The sequence below is a fragment of the Alexandromys fortis genome, unplaced genomic scaffold, assembly GCF_014885135.2.
Source record: "Alexandromys fortis isolate MF-2015 unplaced genomic scaffold, M_Fortis_MF-2015_v1.1 scaffold_45, whole genome shotgun sequence".
Taxonomy (NCBI): domain Eukaryota; kingdom Metazoa; phylum Chordata; class Mammalia; order Rodentia; family Cricetidae; genus Alexandromys; species Alexandromys fortis.
The window spans coordinates 6,124,359-6,144,775 of record NW_026067926.1 but is presented as its reverse complement, the minus strand read 5'-3'; the positions used below and the strand labels follow the sequence as shown (position 1 = coordinate 6,144,775).

General features: G+C 45.0%; 1 protein-coding gene across 2 annotated transcripts; it reads right to left on the bottom strand.

Annotated features, from left to right (window-relative positions):
- Positions 1-1,283: 1,283 nt before the first annotated feature.
- Positions 1,284-19,347, bottom strand: Gp2 (glycoprotein 2). Of its 2 annotated transcripts, none has more exons than XM_050143219.1 (11): positions 19,019-19,347; positions 17,824-17,963; positions 14,931-15,359; positions 13,498-13,794; positions 12,814-13,025; positions 12,177-12,325; positions 10,790-11,035; positions 9,684-9,846; positions 8,038-8,122; positions 6,400-6,444; positions 1,284-3,660 (listed from the first exon to the last, which is right to left on the bottom strand). In XM_050143219.1, exons 2-11 carry the CDS (start codon positions 17,903-17,905, stop codon positions 3,602-3,604), a joined length of 1,767 nt encoding a protein of 588 aa, XP_049999176.1. In that variant the 5' UTR covers positions 17,906-17,963; positions 19,019-19,347; the 3' UTR covers positions 1,284-3,601. The 2 variants fall into 2 exon arrangements, with proteins under 2 accessions (XP_049999176.1, XP_049999177.1); XM_050143220.1 differs by having other exon boundaries at positions 19,065-19,347.
- Between the last annotated feature and the right edge of the window lie 1,070 nt (positions 19,348-20,417).

Genomic DNA, 20,417 nt, shown 5'->3' with positions numbered 1-20,417 from the left:
CTTGTTATTCCGGCCATCCTTCTACTACAGGGCTCCCAGAAGCTGGAAATGGAGCACATTAACCCAAAACACAGTAGACACTCTGACATCCTGGATTAGACATTTTCTTATTCAGTGTCTCATTGGGCAACATTTGGAGTCAAGGAGGAAGAAGAAAGCTCTTGGGAAAGAACACGTGGCTGGAGTTAGCCTAGCTCACAAGCTTGAATATAGAATGTTGTCCCTGTGTCTCATAGGTGGGGTGTGTATGTGTGTGTGTGTGTGTGTATGTGTGTCTAAGTATACATTCATCCATGAGGATCAGCTGTGAGTTTCTCTGTATGGTATATGTCTGTGTATGTATTTGTACACAGAGCAATGCATATGATAATATGTATGCTAGCATTGAATATCAACACCTGTATGCATGCTTCTGTTTGTTAATTCATATATCTGTTCACGTGTGTCAGCAAACACATACACATGCACACATTTTCTATTGGCACATGCATCTATGATGAAATATGTAGATATGTCACATGAACCTGTGCTATTGTGTGTGTACTGATTAATGGAGGCAGAACATAGAGTTTAAGAGTATGTGCTCCAAAGTCTGCCTACCTGGGCATGAGGCCTGACCTCAATATTTAAAATCTATACCCCCCTCATATCTTTAACTCATCTTTAAATTGGACAGAATAATTTTTTATTCTTTGGTATTTAATGTGAAGGTAGGATGCCCATAATGCATAAAATATTGATCATTATAAAGTTATTCATGCTAGTAATAAATATGTAAGTGGCTGATCTAGAGGGTTTAAGTGAGACTTTCTGCATGTAAAGATAGGGCCTTGGGCACATACCATAACAACCTTAGCATGCATATCTATTAGACTTTGTATGTTAGTATAGACAGAAGCATTGAGGTGCACAGGACTGGCAACCAAGGGCGGGCATACATGTATTTGAGTGTGATATTCTTAAGAATGTTCTGTCAGAACCAATCTGAGGGAAAGAACTGTGTTTCATGTATTATCTTAGCTAGAGCCCAGGCCTGAGATTAAGCAGATATTTGGTACTGCTAAATTTGGTATTGACAAAATGTATATACGAACAAAGGGGAGGGACGAGTCAGAGACTATTGCTCAAATAGCATGTTCATTTGTAGGAAGAGTAAAAAGCAGTACAACTCATTACCTAGCTAGCTTTATGACACATAGGTGGCTAAATAAGTTGATAAGTAGATGAGATAGAGGGCTAGACAGATAATAGACAGATAGATACCAACAGGCTTATAGACAGCAGGTATTGTACATCCAAGTTTGGCTCTAGTTGGGTGGAATTCTGTTGACTTCCTTTGGAGGAGATACTCAAGTTCCTACTTCCCAGGAAGCCATAGTGTTTTGCTCCTGGTAGCTTTATGTGTTAGTTTGTGTTTGCTGTGAGGTCCTGATGAAAAGGAAGTCACAGATGGAAGAGATAAGCCTCCTACCTAACAGCAACAGGAGTCTGTTTGCTTTCATCTGAAACTATTAGCGTTCATATAGAATTACACTTAAAAGAAGAACTGTACCATTTAAAAGATTTAAGAATCTTGTTCTGGCCCCAAACCCTTCATTCTGCTGAAAAGAGAAAGTGGGCCATAGAAAGGGGAGACGTTTGAGATGTCCAGACCTCTGCAGTAGGCCAGTTCCTATACCATATCACCGCCTTTGGAATGCAGTAGACAGGGACCTTAAAGATTTCAGAGAAACAGAAGGTGCTCTCCTCATGACCTGTGGGATGTTGAAGAAACAGACTCGTTTATTTAGACCCACCCACGAGGTTAGTCTCATTAGCTACTTCATGTTGGTTGGTCCCACTTACCCAGTCTCAGTTGTGGGGAGCTAGGAAACACCCTCATTCAAACAGCAAACTGGATCATCCTAAGGCAGCGTGAGTGGGGGACAGCAGCATGCTAGACCATTGCTGCCACTCTTTGAACTAGGAAGGTATGTGCAACTGAAGTGCAGGAGACATCCAAAGATAATTGATGCAGGATTTTCCTCTATAAGCTTGAGTACCATTAATGAATAAAGAAACTGCCTTGGCCTGTTGATAGGGCACAACTTAGGTAGGCGGGGAAAACTAAATGGCAGGCTGTGAGAAAGGAGGCAGATTCAGACAGATGCCAAGGATCTGCCACCAGAGATGTGCTGAAACTTTGCTGGTAGGCCACAACCTCCTGGTGATATACATATTAATAGAAATGGGTTAAATTAAGATGTAAGAGTTAGCCAATAAGAAGCTAGAGCTAATGGGCCAAGCAGTGTTTTAACTAATGAAGTTTCTATGTGATTATTTTGGTTCTGGGCGGCCAGGACAAACAAGCGGTTCCTTGCAACAGATATTAAGTAGATGTACCAGCTATGCAGCTTCAGGAAGACTGATGGATGGAAAGATGGACAAACTGGGGTGCATCATGGCTTCTGCACGCTGATTCTTAGTGTGTGTGCAACTAGGATGTACTCCTCGCCCCTGGCCTTCTTGCTTTGATATTATCACATTATTTAATACAATCTCTAGAAATCATAAATTAGTCAGAGTAGACTGATATACCTACAATTATTCCCCCTTTTGCCTGAGTTAGTTGGAGTAAGTCTCTGTGTTTTGGAACCCATATCCTGCCTGAACAAGGCTGTGCAGTGGAAACTCTTAGCAGACAGGCATGCCTAGCACCCAGGCTCTGACTCTGGCTTCTACTGTTCTTCCAGAAGTCAGCTTGGAGAAGCCTCATGTGTATCTGTGAGGAAAGGAAGCATTCCTCATTGGTCAAGTCTTTGTAAAGTGTTTTGGGATAATTAGTTAAAAGTCTTCAGGATGGGAAATCACCTATCTTCTAGGTTTTGTGGCTAGAGTCCCACAACAGCATTGATGTATCATTTTCAGTCTGCCTTCCCCTGCTTAGTCCTCCAGAGCAAGCACACCACAATGTTAACAGCAAGGGCTGTTCTCCATGGTAATGACAGTTCTGCATAAAAAAAAAAAAAAGCTGTTCCTCCAGCAGCTGGGCCCCAGGTGTAGAGATGTGTGCAGTTCTAGGTACCATTATAGTGGTGGAGGGCATAGGTGAGTGGTGGGACTAGTCTCCCCTTTGAGAGTCCTCACTCCCCTTCTCACAACTGCATGTTCCCACGTGACTGTTGCCAGAATGAAACACAGCAGAGAGAATGAATGCCAGGGTCAATGGGTTTCAATTCACCAGCTTTTAGGACACGAGACATTTAGGAAGAACCATGGATTTCCTACCCACTCACAGGACACCTCTATCCAGGAGTTCTAATATGCATTGCATTTCCACTAATTACTAGCATCAAAGAGAAACCAAGCGGGTCTGGGTTCTCTTTCCAAGCCCCACTAATGAGTGAGCAAGCTGGCCTAGGACAAACTGGCAGGGTCTCAACACGAGAAAAAGAGGAACATAACGGAGCATGCTCTTCCCTTTCTCCAAACCCAGCCTAGCCTTGAACTAGGGCTGTCCACATGATACACAGAGGGATCCAGCTCTACTGAAGAAGGCTGGATGAAAGCCATTGCCAGAGGGAAGAACATGAGCTTCTCAGCCAGATGCCCAGCTGGCCTCTCAGAACAGCCAAGGCAGGAAGACAGGCAGGAAGAGCATGGGCCAGGCCATCAGGAACCCTGAAACACAAGGGACATGAGTCAAGTGTTGAGCTTTGGAGCTTAGCGGCCAATGCCAGCTGGCCTCCCTGTCACTTGCTGTGGAAGGGAAAAGCAACATCGCCCTAGATTTGGTTGGGACAACAACTGCTTTTCCCATTTTCTTCCGGGCAGTTCTTCTCGGCCTCCTTTGAAGATAGGTGGTACCATCTGATTAGATCTCGTCAGTGAAATAAGGATGGAAGTTTTAAATTCCATTTGTAGGACTTGAGAGCCTCCCTCATGCTCTCTCATTTGCCAAGTGTCCGAGATCTGACTCACGGAACACATTGATGTGGCCAGGAATTACCAGAGGGTAGGAGGAGCCTGGCTTTCTAAGGACTTCCTAAGTCAGAACTGTATCCCCTAGCACAAAGTCATAGATTTAGGGTTATTGGTTAGAGCACTAGCATTACTTACAGTGACTAATAATGCAGAGGCAGGAAGGATTAGAATGTGCTCTCTCTGAGGCTTGACTTTCTAGCTAGGAATCTTAGCTCTGTAACTACCTGGGTAGACCTGAATAAGGCATTACCCTTCTCGGTGCCCCAAATGCCCTTATGTACAAAAGGTAACTATTAATCATACCTATTGATTTATCAGATTTCATAAGGTTTAAGTGAATCAATTTATATCAAGCATTTGGAATATCATGTGTGGACTGAGAGCTATAGTTCAGTGGCAACATGTTTGCATGGCAAATGTGTGGTTTTAGGTTCAATAAATAATGCTTCAATAAGATAAAATATAAAATATGCGTCTAGAATGTGGTAAGTATTGTGTGAATGATGGTTTTGAAAATTAAACTGTGATATCTAGGATTTGTGTGCGTGTGTGTGCGTGTGTGCACATGTGTGCATGTGCACGTGTCTGCATGTGTGTGCGTCTTCTGCACACTATTTAATGCTCAGTGTTAAGGAGGGGGAATATTGAATGACAGTTGTCTTGTATAAACATGTCGACCCCTTTGAGACCACTGCCAAATTACAGTGTCCCCCATCCCCAGCAATTTGAAAGTCACTTGATGATGCCCTAGAGTGTGAGGAAGGGAGTGTGAGTCTCAGGAACACAAATGTATGACAGTTTTTACACTAAGACTTAGACTTTTGATAGTTAATCCTGAAGCCTCAGAAGTGATTCTGAGTGATTGCAAACTATGGGAAGCACAGAGCCCTCTTGTGGTGGCTGTTCCCTCTCAGCAGGCTCCATTCCCCTCCCCTAGAAGGGTCCAATGTCTGCAGCCCACCTGGGAAGTTCTGAGCAAGATGCTAACCTGAAGGAGTGGTGGAAATGAAAGAGACGTGAGGTCCCTGACTTCTAGGGGCTTTTATTCTGTGCCATAAACATTTCACACAATGGGTCTTTCTTTCCTGAATGCCATCTGAAGTTACCACTGAGCTGTACTTATTTGGGAAATACTTAGACTGCTGCAAAGTTGAGGCTTTGAATACAAAAAGAATCTTTTCCCATCTGGGTTCACTAATATCTATCTTTCAGAGGATAGAGAAAAATGTATTTTCCATAGTATCCAAAACATATTCTTCAATGTCTCTGGTCTTAAATTCTAAGTCATTCATCAACACCCACTCAGGCATATCTGTGCCGTGTGAAACTCTCTTAACCATGTCTGGTATGGTTAATTAGGTCCCTATGCGCTCAGACTCTGTCCACCCACTTGACACTTAAGAGCCCATGCCTTGTCTTACTTATTTAGTCAGCTCTTGTTGCCTCTGCCTGGAGGGTTCCACTCATCTCGTAGTTCCTAATCTAGAGACATTTGCTCTCTTGGTCAAATATTATTTCTTCTAACACTTCTGACTACCCTATCTTCCTATTTAGATCACTACACCATCAAACATTGTTTGGACAAATGACCATCCAAAACAAAGATTCCATTTTCCATGTTCATTTGAGCCAGGTGTAGCCACATAGTTAGATAATAAACAATGAGATATAAATGAAGGTGTGAGATGCCAACTGCCAGAATCATAATGCTCATTGATTTCCTTCATGTTCTTTCTCTTCAAGCCTGGATATTATCTTGGACCATAAAAATGATGGCCACAGGCCGGGCAGTGGTGGTGCATTAATCCCAGCACTATAGAGGTAGAGGCAGGCAGATCTCTGTGAGTTCGTGGCCAGCCTGGTCTACAAGAGCTACTTCTAGGACAGGCTCTAAAGCTACAGAGAAACTCTGTCTGGAAAAAAAAATGATGGCCACACCTGAAAGAGTAAGCTGGAAGAAGCTTGAATCTTTGATGACTCGATCATGGATTTTCTTACCCAAAGATTTCATTTATGTGTTAGAGAAATAAACTTCTCTCTGATTTAAGACTTTATTACTTATGCCTATAGCTTCCTATAATACTACCCATCTTTTATTTCTAATTATTTTTTTTTTGCTTTTTATTGTCTAGTTATCATCCTGGAACATAAGTTCTACGAGGGTAGACCCCTGGCCTGTCTTGATCAGCAATGCATTATCAGTTTCTAGAACAGTTCCTAGCACAGGGTAACACTTGGAAAATACTTGCTGCTAAGCAAGTGTCTCCTCTGCTAGATTACAGAACCACCCTTGGGTTAGCATCATTTCCCGAGTCAGGACCCCAGTACAGGGCCTGGCACACTGAAAGGGGCACATTGATGTCCAGAGGGTTGGAGGATGGAAGGAAAGAGACTCAACAGTACTATGAGATGTTATGAGATAAGGAAGCCATGTACCTGCAGTGCTGGGAGTCCCACTTGAGGTCTCGAGAGTCTGAGCACCTGTGGGCAAGAGCAGAAGTTGAGGGTCTCCTTGGGCATCCTCTGATGGCTACAGTCTTGCTCCCAGCCCTCCTGGGCCAGATCACCACCCCCACTGGCAATCCGCACTGTGGAGGCCTCGGTGACTTGGCAGGCGCATATCTAAGAACATTCCATGCAGCTTCTGTCTAATCTTCCTAACAGGTTTACGAAGAAAGTCTCTTCACCTCCCATTTGGCTGGGGGATAACAGAGGCTCGGTGATGTCAAGGAACTCGCTAAGTTGATTTTTTTCAGACAGTGTCAGAGTTGGGATTGCAGCTTCAGCATGACAGTCACTTCCCACCATCAGCTAGAAAGGGTTGAGAGGTGCCTAGGAGGTGACAAAGTTCCGGTGTGTCTGTGAAGGATTTTCCACCTATCAGCTCAAGGAATAAAAGACTTCCCTGAATGTGCATGTAACTATTCTACAGCCTGGACTAAAGGGGAAATGGGGAGAGCTCCATGGATTCCCTTCTTCTCCCTCCCTACTCCCTCCCTCCTCTTTCCTTCCCCGACTGCAATGAATCAAACAGCTTTGTTCCACCTCATTCTTCCTCTGTGACCTTCTGCCTGGCTAGAGGCCTCAAAACATGGAGGCAAGTCACTATAGAACAAAACCTCTGAAATTGTGAGCCCAAATAGGTCGTTCCTCTTTAGTCCTTTCCCCAGCAATCCAGTCACTGCAATGAATAGCTAACAAGACCTGTGTGTTTGCCCCAAATCCCCCCTCCTCAAGTTGTCCTGTGACACTGCACAGGGATCCAAGTTGAGAGCTTGGCGGGGGTGGGGGAGGGCAGGGCCACTCAAGGCAGAACTTCCTCATGAGACAGCTCAGCCTGTTCATCCCAGAGGGAGAAGAGGGACCCGTGGTGACCGCCTGAGGTTGCCATGGGCAGCCGGGCTGATGATATACATAAAGCTGTTCAGCACAGAGTGCAGATAAAAATACTATTATTTGATGAGAATTCATTACTGCATCTTAATTTCGTCAAGGCAGAAAGCTCTTTCTTTCTTGGCAGGAGGGGCTCTTGCTCCTCCAGTCAGGTGGCAATAACAACCACGACAGTACTACATACACTTGTGTGAGATGAATGAAGCGTTAGAGAATGGTTACATAGTTTCCCCCATTTCCTATCTCCAGAGGATCATGGCTAAATTTTGGAAGCGCATTCACCCTGCTAGAGAGGAATTACAGAACCCTGGGCCAGCTGTGTGGAAAAGCAGTGAAATCAGACTCATCTGGGTTTATTCTAACTCCTGCCACTCATAAGCAAGTGATCTTAGGCGAGTCTGTTAATCTCTCCGAGCCTGGGATTCTAACAACTAAATGAACACAGTTGTGGGAGGATTAAGTATATTGATGAATGCAAGAGTTACACCCGGCCTCTATTCCACAGGCGCCGCCATAAATGCCAAGACAGTTCCACTCCATAGAAAGACACATTCACAGCGATGGGTGCAGCGAGAAAGAAGAAAAGCCCGGGGAGGGGGGCTGGCCTTGGTGACCCCAAGCATCCACAGGTAATTATCGACACTTGGCCAGCTGTCTTTGCACCAGGACTCACATACTTACCTTTCCTACTGATGGGTCCTAAGTCTAGAACCTGGGCCAAGTTGATGCCTGGTCCACTGCTGCGGAGCTGACTTCTAGAGCAAGACTGTAGAGACATAGGACTCTTGTTATATCAGAATGTAAATACCTGGTTTCTATATGCAGGTTGCCAAGGGTATGAACATCTGTGAACCCATGGCCTAAGCACTTGGTTAACCCACCCTATGGCCTTCTTTTTGATGCTATGGTTTCTTTCATCCATGAGAATTCACAGTCAAGCTTTAATATACCTGGGTTTGACTCTCATCTCTATCCTCTCTTGTATAATTGGGACAAATGTCTTTATCTATCTACGATCAAAGAGTTCATATCTAGTTTTATTTAGCTAGTTATTCATGCATTCATTTATGTGTACAAGCATGTGGGGAGCAAAGGATTGATATCAAGTGTCTGTCTATATTGCTGTCATCTTCCTTTTGATCAAGATCTTTCAATGAACCTAGAGCTTGTCCTTTTGGTTAGGCTGGTGATTTAGTGAGACCCCAGAATCCTGTCTCTGTCCTCCCAGAACTTGGGTTACAGACAACTCTGGCATCCCAGTTTTCTCATGGGTGCAGGGGATCCAAACCCAGGTCCTTCAGCTTGTATAGCGAGCATTTTAGTATTCAAATCTCCCCAGCCCTGCACATTTGGTTTTTAACATTAACATGAAGTATGACAGCAACATATAGACACATTGTAAGCACCCAAGGAATATCAGCCATTCAAACATTGCCCATTAGGTTTGAAAGTATGGGCTTAGAAGTCACAGCTCAGATGGGGAACACTCCAATTTTGCTATTAACCTGTATCATCTAGCCCTCTATGGGGCTGTGTCAGGGATTTCTCTGAGCCTCAGTTTCTTTATATTTATAGTAGGCTTGATTAAATAGTCATTGCGAGAACTCAAGTAGATAAAATAAAGGCGCTTTAGTGTAGGGCCTGACCCAGAGAAGGGACTGAGAAGGCCTCACCACAGGGTCACATTTGCCCCTCACTGAAAACCTGAGGTCCAGAAGTAGTCAGCATTTGGGAGTTTCTCAGATTTTGGAAACTTCACGGTCTTTACAAGTTAGTCATTTATAATCTGAGGATCTGCAACCCAACCTTCTACAAAATCTGAAACTCTTTGAGCTTCATCTTTTCCCTCAAAAACTTGAAGAGTTTGGATCATTTTGGGTTTGAAATTTTTGAATCAATGATGCTCAAGCTGTAACATCGTAATCATTCATGACAGATGTTATGCCAAGGAAAATTGGTCTGCCTTATGATGAGACAATAATTGCTCATAAATAGGCTTTGGGGATGCTCAGCCTAGACCTTCTTTCTTCTTTCTTCTCTTCCTTATATCCAGCCTCCCACCCATCTGTCTTTCCACCTCTTCAAGCATCCATCCATCCATTCAACCAACTTCCTTCCTTCCTTCCTTCCTTCCTTCCTTCCTTCCTTCCTTCCTTCCCTACTTCTTCCCCTTTTCCCCCCTCCCTCCCTCTCTCCCTCCCTCCTCCCTTCCTTCCTTCCTCCCTATCTTCCTTCTAATTATGCATTTATTCATCTTTCTTTCCATCCACGACTCCAATAAATAAATGTAGACAGCCAACTGGATACCAGTCCAAAGAGACACTCACTGGTTTACACTCTTCATTAGTGGGGTCACACAGGTTCACCTCACAATGCAGGAAAACTAGGTCGTAATTTCCAGCAAACATGAACATCTGTACTGAGAACCGGCTTTCTGAGGACACCCCATTCTCCTCCACGTTGATGGTGGAATCTTGTTGATTTGGGCAGCTAGGAGAATAAAAGGGGCAAAGGTGTAACTTCTAACCCCACACTGGAGAGCATTAAAGAGCCCTCTGCCCCAGGTTCTATCCGTCATCCTCTCATTTTTCTAGTCTGTCTTTCTGCAATAAGTTTGTATGGTTTAAGTTTTGGGGTGCCCAATTTCTAGGATGAATCAGAAGATTCCAGTCCCCATTTCTATGTAAGTGATTCAGGTCTGGTTAATCATCCTTATTGTGCCTCCATGGTCCAGATTTTTTCCTCCATACCCTTTTTAATTTTTTTCTGTATTCTTGAGTATTCCATACACATATACAATGAAATGTGATCATACCATCCATTTTCCTCCAACCCTCCATGCATCCCTTGATTGTAAAGCAGAGATAGGCATGTCCATTTTATATAACTGAGATGAGCACTTAGGGAGACCACTGTGTTGCACTTCTCATTACAGAGCTGGTCACACAGCTGAGCTCAAACATGAATTTTACCAAGCACCATCAATATTTGAATTGTAACCTCCAGGCAGGCATTTCCTTTGTTTTATCATTAAATGACATACAAGAATATTTTGTCCCGTAATATTCGTATATCACATTCATTTTAATCAATATAAGCATTTATATAATAGTCCATTATTACTCAATTGAACTATATTTTAACAGTAAACATAATGGGGAAATTATCAAGAATACTAAAAATGGAAAATTATTTGCATTTATTTACCCCACTCATCCAGTTTGTTTTAATACTTTAGGTTAAAACATCAGGAATAATATTCCAAGATCAAACAGGAAGCTTAAAATATGTAAAGGCAAATTATTTCTAAATAAAGTGACTCAATTTGCACCTCAGCCAGCAATGGATGAGACAATGTTTTTATCCAAAACTTAGCTACGAAAAGAACAAAACAAAATAAACAAAAACAATTAATCCCAGAGTGTACTGATACCTGTCTCTGATGATGAAGTACTTCACAGGGTCATTCTTATCTTTTGTGGGTGTGGCATAGCAGTTCCTCAGCAACAGCTTGAACCTGGAGTCATCTCCTTTATCCAAGATGGCACCCACATAGAGCATAGACTCCACCTGAAGCTCCACTTGGGCCCCTTCATAAGGTTGTGTATAGCTCTGGTCTCGGAAGAGGGCCATCCTGACAGTGAACTCTCCTGCCCCGCCCACATCAATATTCAGGGAACTGAGACGAGGAAAACCACAAGAGTGGAAACATCAGGCTTTGACAGGAAAGAAGCAACTAAATTAAGCCTTACACTATGACAATATTATGGAGAAAATGATGTATCTCTGATCTGTAAATGAACTAGTTGATAATCCATTGAAACAGACTACTTATTGGCATTTAAGCTCTGAACTTGACAGACTGGCAAGCCTGTCTCCAGGATGTGTACCCATTCCCCCTGTGTGGCAGCTACATCAAACTCTCACTCAAGGAACACGGGTTAGCACACAGCACCATCTTGTCACCTGAGCAATGGGGTTTGGGATCAGCTCTTACAGGCTCACAATTTTTAGCCTTATGTCTCCTGTGTCCACCCCACAAGCTTCAGCCGAACCCAGTCTGAACAAGATAAATGACTTTCATTTTCATATTTATGAACATGGGCTCCAACACGAGATAGCCTGAAAACCTTTGAACTTTGACATTCTTAATTCTTCGCATCCTGCAATTCTGTGAGCCCAGGAGGCAATCGGGGAATGAGACAAGCACCCTGGATTTCTGGCTGACAGTTTAGAAAAACCCCTTGGCAATTCTAGAGTTGTATAAAACCTAGTTTAATGAGCTTCGTTCTGGGAAAAGGGGGCAGTGATAAACAAAATGCAAACAAAAGCCTTGCCTGGATCCAATCACACCAAACCGTTGTTTCACTCTATTTCTTGTGAGTATAGGTGCCGTTCTTCTAAAGTAGACTTGACTTAAATCTCAAGCCTGCAGGAAAGCCTCCTAGACCCCTTCCGATCTCTACCACACAAAGACCAGGTCTGGGATCCATACCTACTGACCCGAAGTACCCTATAATTCTCCTATGTTGCATTATCTGATTTGCAAACGATTATCAATTATGACTGTTGATATGATTGGTTGTTTGCTGCCTTTCCTCAAGGTGAATGAGCTTGTCTGAAGTTTTTGCTTCCTGAGCACATTTCGAGTACCAATCCATGGTACAGCATTGCTTCATAGAAAAAAATCTTTACTAGTCATGAGTTTCTTGATCATTCTCAATGTCCTTAGCTTCAATACAGAAATGTAGTGATTGGAAGCTCCTGCGGTGGGCGTGGTAGCACTGTGTGGTCATCACGGATTGTGTGTGTGATCATACCTCACAACGGGCCGAAGTGCAGTTTGGAGGCTGATCTTCATGTCCAGTGGGTAGGCACACTGGAAGTTGACATTGACGAGGAAGTCCCTGATGATGAAATCAGTGGCCAAGGAGAGGTTGTTTCTGTAGATGGCATGGGTCCCATTGTTCTTTGGTATAAAAAAAAATGAAAGCACATGAGTTTATGCAGGTGAGTATAGGTGTTTATCTCAAACTCAGATCTGCCTGAGTTCTTAGTCAGTGTTCCCAGCCATGCAGTCACCCTGATTCTGACACACACACCCCAACCCCTCAGAGAGTAAGGGGTACTCTTTTTCCTGCAGTGCCAGTATTTACAGGAAGCCCAGAGTAAACACTAGAAATTGTATGATGAACCCTGGGGAAGAGTCAGGGGCTGCCTGCCATGTTTGCTCTTCCCACACCACCCCTAACGAAGATCATTGTGATCAGAGCTGACCTCACAAAGCTCAAGTGCTAAACCCAGCCTAACCTCTTCAACATGGACCAACATGTATAAATCCACACAACCCTGGCAGCCCGATGAGGACAAGCTATTTGCCTACAATCTCATTGCTCTAAAGATGCTCCCGTGAGCCCAGATCCCACCCGCTACTACAGCAGAGTGAATATCACTTACTTCCAGAATGTTCCCACAGGCATTAGCCCCAACGGGGCTGGTGGCGGACACCCAGTTGTTGGGCTCATTCTGCATGATTTCACTGCAGTTCCGGTCATTCAGGAAGGTAATGATCTCCTCCTTGAAACCCAGACCTCCCAACAAGCACTTGTCCAGCTTCACCTTGATCTCACTAGGTCCACAGTCCAGCTCAGGCTGCAAACTCTGAGGATCTAGGAGGCCAAGAGTAAGGTCAGTGGTGTTGGACAGAGGAATGGAAACAATGAGGAACGTCTTCCTTCTCAGCCTTTTGGCAAGCTGACCATGCCCATCGAGCTGCAGGGTAGACTAGATGGGGTCAGAGACCCCAACAGAAGTCACACTCACACTGATAAAAAGAGGTCTCCAATTGAAGACTTCCAAGCATCTCAGATACAGGCTTGACTTAGCTGCTCTTGGAAAATCAAAGTGGTTCTATATTCGACACTAAACCAAAGCCAGATGCCCCTGCCACCAGTGTTCCACCAGCTGACCTGGAAGTCTGATCTGGCCCCACCCTCTCTCACCCTTGCAAACCCACTGGCTTTGTAACAAGTAGCCTAACTAAATCTCAAGATGTCCCCAATGTCAGTTCCATGGCCCCTGACACTGATCCCTGCCTTATCCTGACCCTGTCTCATTCCTTTTGCCCCAGGAGCTACTCACCAGAAACACTGAGGTCCGGATTACAGACACAGGTCCAGGAGCCATCTTGGAGTAGAACACATTTCTCCTCAGGACGGCAAGTGATATCACACTCAGTGGGTTCAAGGGTGAGTCCAACAGTGGTTTTAGAAGTGAGTACAGGGGTGGTTTTAAAGATGGGTGCAGGGGTGGTTTTAGGGGTGGGTGTAGTGGTGGGTACAGAGGTGAGTTCAGTGGTGGGTGCAGAGGTGGGTTCAGTGGTGGGTGAAGGGGTGGGTGTAGTGGTGATTTCGGGGGTAGGTGTGGTTTCTTCAGGTTCTAGAGGGACAGAGGAAGAGGAATAAGATGCAGATCAGGGAGGGTCTGTGTCCTCCCAAGCCAACTCTCTCATTCCTTCAGTCTTTATAAATATATGAGATTCTTGCCAGAAGAGCCAAACCTCCAACTCGTATTTCTTGATTCCCATTTCCAGCAGAGTGAGTAACATCCCTGAAGCTCCCAGGCCAAAGATTTTAAATCCATGGTTGCCAGGGTTATAGGACCTGGGTTTAAAGCCTGGCTCTTCTGCATCCCAGCTCTATGACACAGGGAGAGCTCTTGAACCTTTTTTGTGCTCCAGATGTGAATATGAATGACTACATAGACCCCATTTCATGAACTGACTAGGAAGATTCAGGGAATCCATATGTTTAAAGTGGAATGGTCACAGATGCACTGTGAGCAATGCAAGCTGTTAGTTTTGCCCTTTTGTTTCAGATAAGAAAACAGGTTCTAAGAAGAGTAAAATTTGACAAAAGTAAAATTTGAATGAGCCTGGGTTCTTGAAATGATTCGTGTGTGGGTGTGGGTGCACGCGCGCGAGCTCGTGCGCATGTGCTGTGCATGGATGTGTGGGAGTGAGCACTCACCTATGCACAGAGGCCAGAGGAGGACATCAGGTGTCCTGCTCAGCCCCTCTTCACCTTATTCCCCTAAGACAGGGTCTCTCATTGAACCTGGGTCGAGACTGGCAGCTAGTAAACCCCAGACTCCTGTCTCTGATTCTCAGTCTTGGGGTAACAGGCGAGCTTGGCTGCCTTCAGCTTTTTACATGGGTGCTGAGGGTTGTCCCCACAGTCCCCATACTCGTATAGCAAGCACATTTTAGCTACTGAGTCTTCTAACTTGCCTGGAATTATGCAATATGCATTTATAATTCAGGCTATCTCACACTCAAATGTGAATCTCTGGCTTGTGCCTGGCAGCTCCCAAATTATGTTTCCATGTGTATTTCTGACAGGAGCCCAGTAGTGGCTGCTTTGCTTAGTCTCCTCTTGGACCTTTCTGGATCCTCTGAGTCCTCGGCACTAAAAGTCACCCTGTCCTGCAGCTGCTGCTTACCTGTGCAGTATCTCAGACTGCATTCAGGGGATCTTACCTGTGCAGTATCTCAGACTGCATTCAGGGGATCTTACCTGTGCAGTATCTCAGACTGCATTCGGGGGTGCCCTGGAACTTGTATACATGAAAGATTCCTGATTCTTCTGAGCAGGCCTTCACCTTGACCTCAGAACTCCAGAAGCAGCAATTTTCATTCCAGTTGGCACAGGCTGTGTGGCTGACAATGCCATCTTCCAGGTTAGGGTGAGCTCCATTCAGCCACATGGGAGCAGAGGTATCGCACCGGAATACTTCCACACAGGTCTCTGGCATCCTCACTCCTCCTTCACCCACGAAGCGGTACCAGCCCCGGAGATTGTCATCACACGCATCTGAGACCTCCGTGTATTCTGTGCTTCTGGACGGGTCATCCAGGGTGATGTAATTCTGACAAGGGTCAAAGCAGGAGCCAGATGCTCCACAGTCCAGCCCATCAGAGCCACTGTTCCTGGGGCCTCCATAATCTGGGATGAATAGAAAGCGTGCAGGTTTATTAAGCAACTCCATAGCCTTCAGGGTTTTTATCCCTTCTCCATTCTGCTTTGAATGCCCTAATGATTCCAGTGAGGCCAATAGGTACACACTGCAGTAATTAATGCCAGACTTTGTCACTCAGGGAGCAGAAAGGCCAGGAAGAACTTTCCATGGCATTTTGCGTGCAACAAGGACATCCCAGCCACCACCTTACATAACCCCACTGCCCCACCCAAGGTTTCAAAGAGCTTCTCTGTGGGCCACTAGCAGGACACTGTGTGTGTCCCATTCAGTCAATGTTTGTTATTCTCAATATATCATACAGGATCCCTGAGAAAATTCCCAGATATTAGTGAAGTGAACAAAGCAGAAACAAATGTTATCATATTGCTTGATTTGGCAAAATATGTCATAAAATGAAAGTTGTCCTAAGTTGGACCCATCTCTAGAAGTAAGCACAGATTTGTTGTATAACCCTTGGGATTTTCCCATGCCTGTGCAAACACAGACACACACACAGGGGGGAGGGGGGAGACAGAGAGTCATTTTAAAACATTGGTTGTACTCTTTAATGTATTACAAAAACAGCACTGTTCCCTATCGGTAGGTAATAGCACGGATTGGCATCCACAGATCAATCAGGCCACTCAATCTCAAGCTTAGTATTACTGGTTTATTATTGGCTGTGTTATTCACTATTGTGTAGCTGCCATTAAAACCGAATCAGAGAACCCTCGACCTCTACCCTCTCAATGCCAGTAGCCACTTCTGAAGACTCTGGGCATCACTGATGGTCCCAGAAAGCTGAAATCACCTCCACTGAAAACCACGCATCTAACAGGGCCATTTCTGCTGCTGAGTTTTCACTTGGGGGTTGAGGGAGGGGGTGAGCCACGATGTATGAAGAGGCAGAGAAGTAACGAAGGGGATGGTCAGAGGCTGGAAGAGGAGATTTCAAGTCAACTCTGATCAGCTGGCTGGTGACCTTGAAAAGTGATTAAGCTCTCCTAGGACTCAAATGCAAAACCACCCCAATAGTTCAATGTTTCCAGATGCCCTTCCCACACCTCAGGCCCTGACATTTGTACACCTGTGATCTTGTTCCTGTGATTGACTTATAGAGACTTTTTCAGTGATTCCTTTTGAAAATTAAATAATGAAGGGATACTGAAGAGATAGCGTGAAGATGTGAGATTGATCACGGAGAACTCGCTTTAAAGAGCTGGGCACAGTAGCAGGAGCTTCTGATCCCAGTGCTGGAGAAGTGGGACTAGGCAGGTCCTCAGGGGCCCACCAACCAGTCAACCTAAGCTGTGGCGGAAGTGAGAAACCCTGTCTTAAAAAGCAAAGCAGATGGTACTGGAGGAATGGCATCTAAGGTTGTTCTCTGGATTCCACACGTGCGTGCTGTGCACACGCGTGCACACACACACATGCATGCGCATACACACAGTTATAAATATATATATAAGTAAGTTTCATCTAGAGGAAGAATATCTCTGATAACATAGGAATGTAGGGATGGTTGTATTGTTATATTATTTAATATTCATAAGTAAATATACAACCATTAAAAAAAATGAAGGGCTTTCCAGGCTGCCAGAGTCGCTTTGGCGAGGAGTGCTTCTTTGGAAGTAAATACTTAAAGATAAAATGAGATGGTTACTGTAAAATGCCACACACAACACCCGGATGCAGCCAGTTACCCCTAGAATGACAACCTAAGCGTCTCTTTGGGCTCACAATCTTATGTGTGCCAGTGAGACTTTGCTTTAAAAAGGCAGGGAAAGGCTATTTTCCAGTCTTGATCATGCCTGTGTTTGCTCTTAGGAGAGGAATTGTCCTTGTTATTCTTGGGTCATTTCCAGAGCACCCTGTGCTTTCCCACGGGAGTAGGAGCTCAGCTCTTGGAGCTCAGTTTTCTTCCCAGCTTCCCATTATAGGGCTCCTCACATTTGCACTCCCAGCTGGGGACTTTTTCTGCACGTGTCTGGGTTGCCCTCATTTAAGGGTTTTAGAAGCTATGGATTTAATCCCAGAATCCCGAAGGCTGAGGCAGGAGGATGGAGAGACAGCAAACACACACATACAGAGAGAGACAGACAGACAGACAGAGACAGAGAAGACAGGAATATTGTTAATTCTAGTACCTTTGTTTTTACAGATAAGCAACTTGATAGGGAAGGAGAAAGGGGGTGACAGGGTGACCTTCTTATCTTCCAGTCTGTGCTCTCTGATCACCCTCAGAAAAGGGCTTCAGAAGCTAAGGTTACTGGCTCCCCTGCCCTTTAAGCCTACAAGAGATTGCTGCTTTCCTTGCTTTCTCTATCTCTAAGTCTTTGTTCCCAACTCCCTGTTCCTGGAACCAAACTGAGTGGCCTTTTCTGCTCCCTCCCTCTGCTCACTCCCTAGGTATTTCTGAGTGTCTGTGACCCCCGGCGAGCAGATACTCACCTTGCTGTGTTGTTGTAGATGAAGAGGCCAGCATCAGAATGCAGGAGGCCACAGCCAGCCACAGCAGGTCACAGCCCACCATCTTTCCCCTTAAAGTGAGGCTTGCAGGTCACACCGCAGACTGCAGACTCTCCATGTAACTACAGGAAAGGAAAAGTCTCCCGTCAGGTCAGGCCCACAGACCGCTGTGCCTGGGGGTGAGGTCGAGACTCAGCTCAGCACCTATCATGTGATGAAATTTGCTTGAAGCCCTTTGCATGGTTTGCCTCACTTAAGTCTCTGCCTTACTCCACAGGAAGCTGCTGTCATGGTTCCCATTTTGTGGTGAAGAAGTTTAGTTTCGAGAGTATGTTAAACCAAACCATATCTGCCTCTCTGTGCAGCTATGGACGTGGCATGGACCTGGCAACAGGTCCAGATTTTCAAAAGCCAAACTTCTGGCCTGATGTGCAGAAATGGAGAGGGATGGGATTAAGGGCTTTCCAGGATGAAATCCATTAATGAGCAAGCCAAAGGTGGGTGAACGCTGCAGAATGTCCTAGAGCGCAGGTGGAAATAGACACTCTCGAGAAATTAAAGGCAGGGATTCTAATGCCTGCTGGTACCTATAAGTAAGAGTGCAGTCTGTCTTAATTATATCCATCAGGTCCTCTGGGATTTCAAGAGCATAGAGCTATGTTAGATTAAATCCTAAGACCCTTTTCTCTTGGTACAGAAAATAGCACACACTGACTCCCAGTTAAAAACAAATTACATGATAGAATAATTAATGAATGAATAATAAAAGCAAAGAAGCAAGTAAATAACAGACAAAACGTCAGCTTCAGGTGGCAGTTATCCTTCTGTGCCTTGAAAGGAGACCTTTAGGTGCTTTCTTGCAGTCTCTAAAAAATGTTCAGTTGGAGCTAGAAACCTGTTTCTGATGGCATATCATGAGTCATTTCAAGAGAGCAGGGTCAGAGGAGCACCCGGGACTGCGTTTGAGAGTCTCTAACCCAAGTAGAGACCTGCGTCTTCTTAGTAGGAAGAGAAAAGATATCCTATATAAGCTGCCCAGAGCCAGCCAATGACTGGGACTGTGAGCTGACTGATTTGGGGAACATTTGGCAATGGCTAAGGTCCAGAATCACTTCTGGATTCAGAAAGTTTACAGGTACCCCAGGCAAGTCAAGTAGGTAAAGAGGGTAAAACTCACCTGCCGGTGAAGAGAAAGCTTGCTGGGCCTTGGAGCAGGACTTAACCGTCAGCGAAGAACCCAGAGGCTCCTTCCTCTTCTGCCCAGTGTGGGAACAGAACTTGCTGTCTGCTTCATTTATACTGACACTCCCCACTCATGTGGCCCTTCATGATTGGTGCTGAGGCTGGACTGGCGCTAAGTTCCCAGGCGCTAGGGCCTGTTGGACGTAGGTAAGATAAGCCATTTACCGTAAGGGTGGTGAAAGGAGGGCTTTTGTGCCACCTGCATGGAAACTCTTCCAGAAGGTACTATTCCACATGAATGGTTCTCCGCAAGTAGTTGCAATATGTACTTAAGGTTGCATACACCAGTCATTGCCAGTATCTTGCAATCATGATTTCTCCCATCTAATCCTCCAATAAACTCATAAAGCCAATGCCATGTTCATTCCCACAGAGCAAACACGAGTGAGAAGGAAGCAAAAATGCCCAGAGGAAAGTAGACAGAAACCCAATAGACTTGTTTGCTCAGTAGGTGTCCAGCTTAATGCCTGCTCCGAGCTAATTGCAATAGGGCACTTCCTCTTTATTCACCTGGTGCCAGGGAGTGTGAGAGAATGAAGGAAGGGGGTTTGAGGGAATGCCATTCTTAAGCCACAGAGTTTACCCCATTTCCAATGACATATTAAGAAATGGGTTGAATTGTAGAATGGAAAGAGACGGCCAAGGCTTTTGGACAAAGTCAGCATAGGTATAGCCTCCCCTTCAAGTCCTTAAAATAGGCGGGCTAGCCTAGACATTAGAAGGCACAGAACTGTGAAAAAGACTCTAAAAGCTTGGTCATATCCAGCCCCTTACCCAAGTCTTCCAAAGTTTAGTCCCATTGTCCCCTACCTAATGTCTTCTTTTTCCTCCAAGGCCAATTTGTACTGTCCAAATATTCTTGGATGTATGGGTGTCCCCTGGGGTGTAGTTGACCTACCAGGGGCTTCACTCTTAAACACCATGGACTGTCTCTCTCCCCGCCAATAGCATAGAAGTATTTTCTCAATTGTGGTTCCTCTTCCCTGATAACACTGGCCTGTATCAAGCTGACAGAAGACCAACCAGAACAGGGGGCTTCAGTCCATCATGGCTGAGAGTACAGTATAATTTAGCCTATGGCAATGGGAGCATGTGACAGGGGCTTCTCACATCACCAAAGACCAGGAAGTAGAGAGAAAAAGAGGCTGTGAACTCAGACCCAACCTTGAATAGTCTGCCCCCAGTGGTGGACTTCTGCCAACTGCACCTCATCTCTTAGGGGCCCTATAGCATCCCAGAGAGCACCACCATCTGGGGAACAAATGCTGGAAAGAGGGGACAGTGAAGACCATTTTAGATTCAAACTATAGCTCATTTTCAAATTCCACCACACG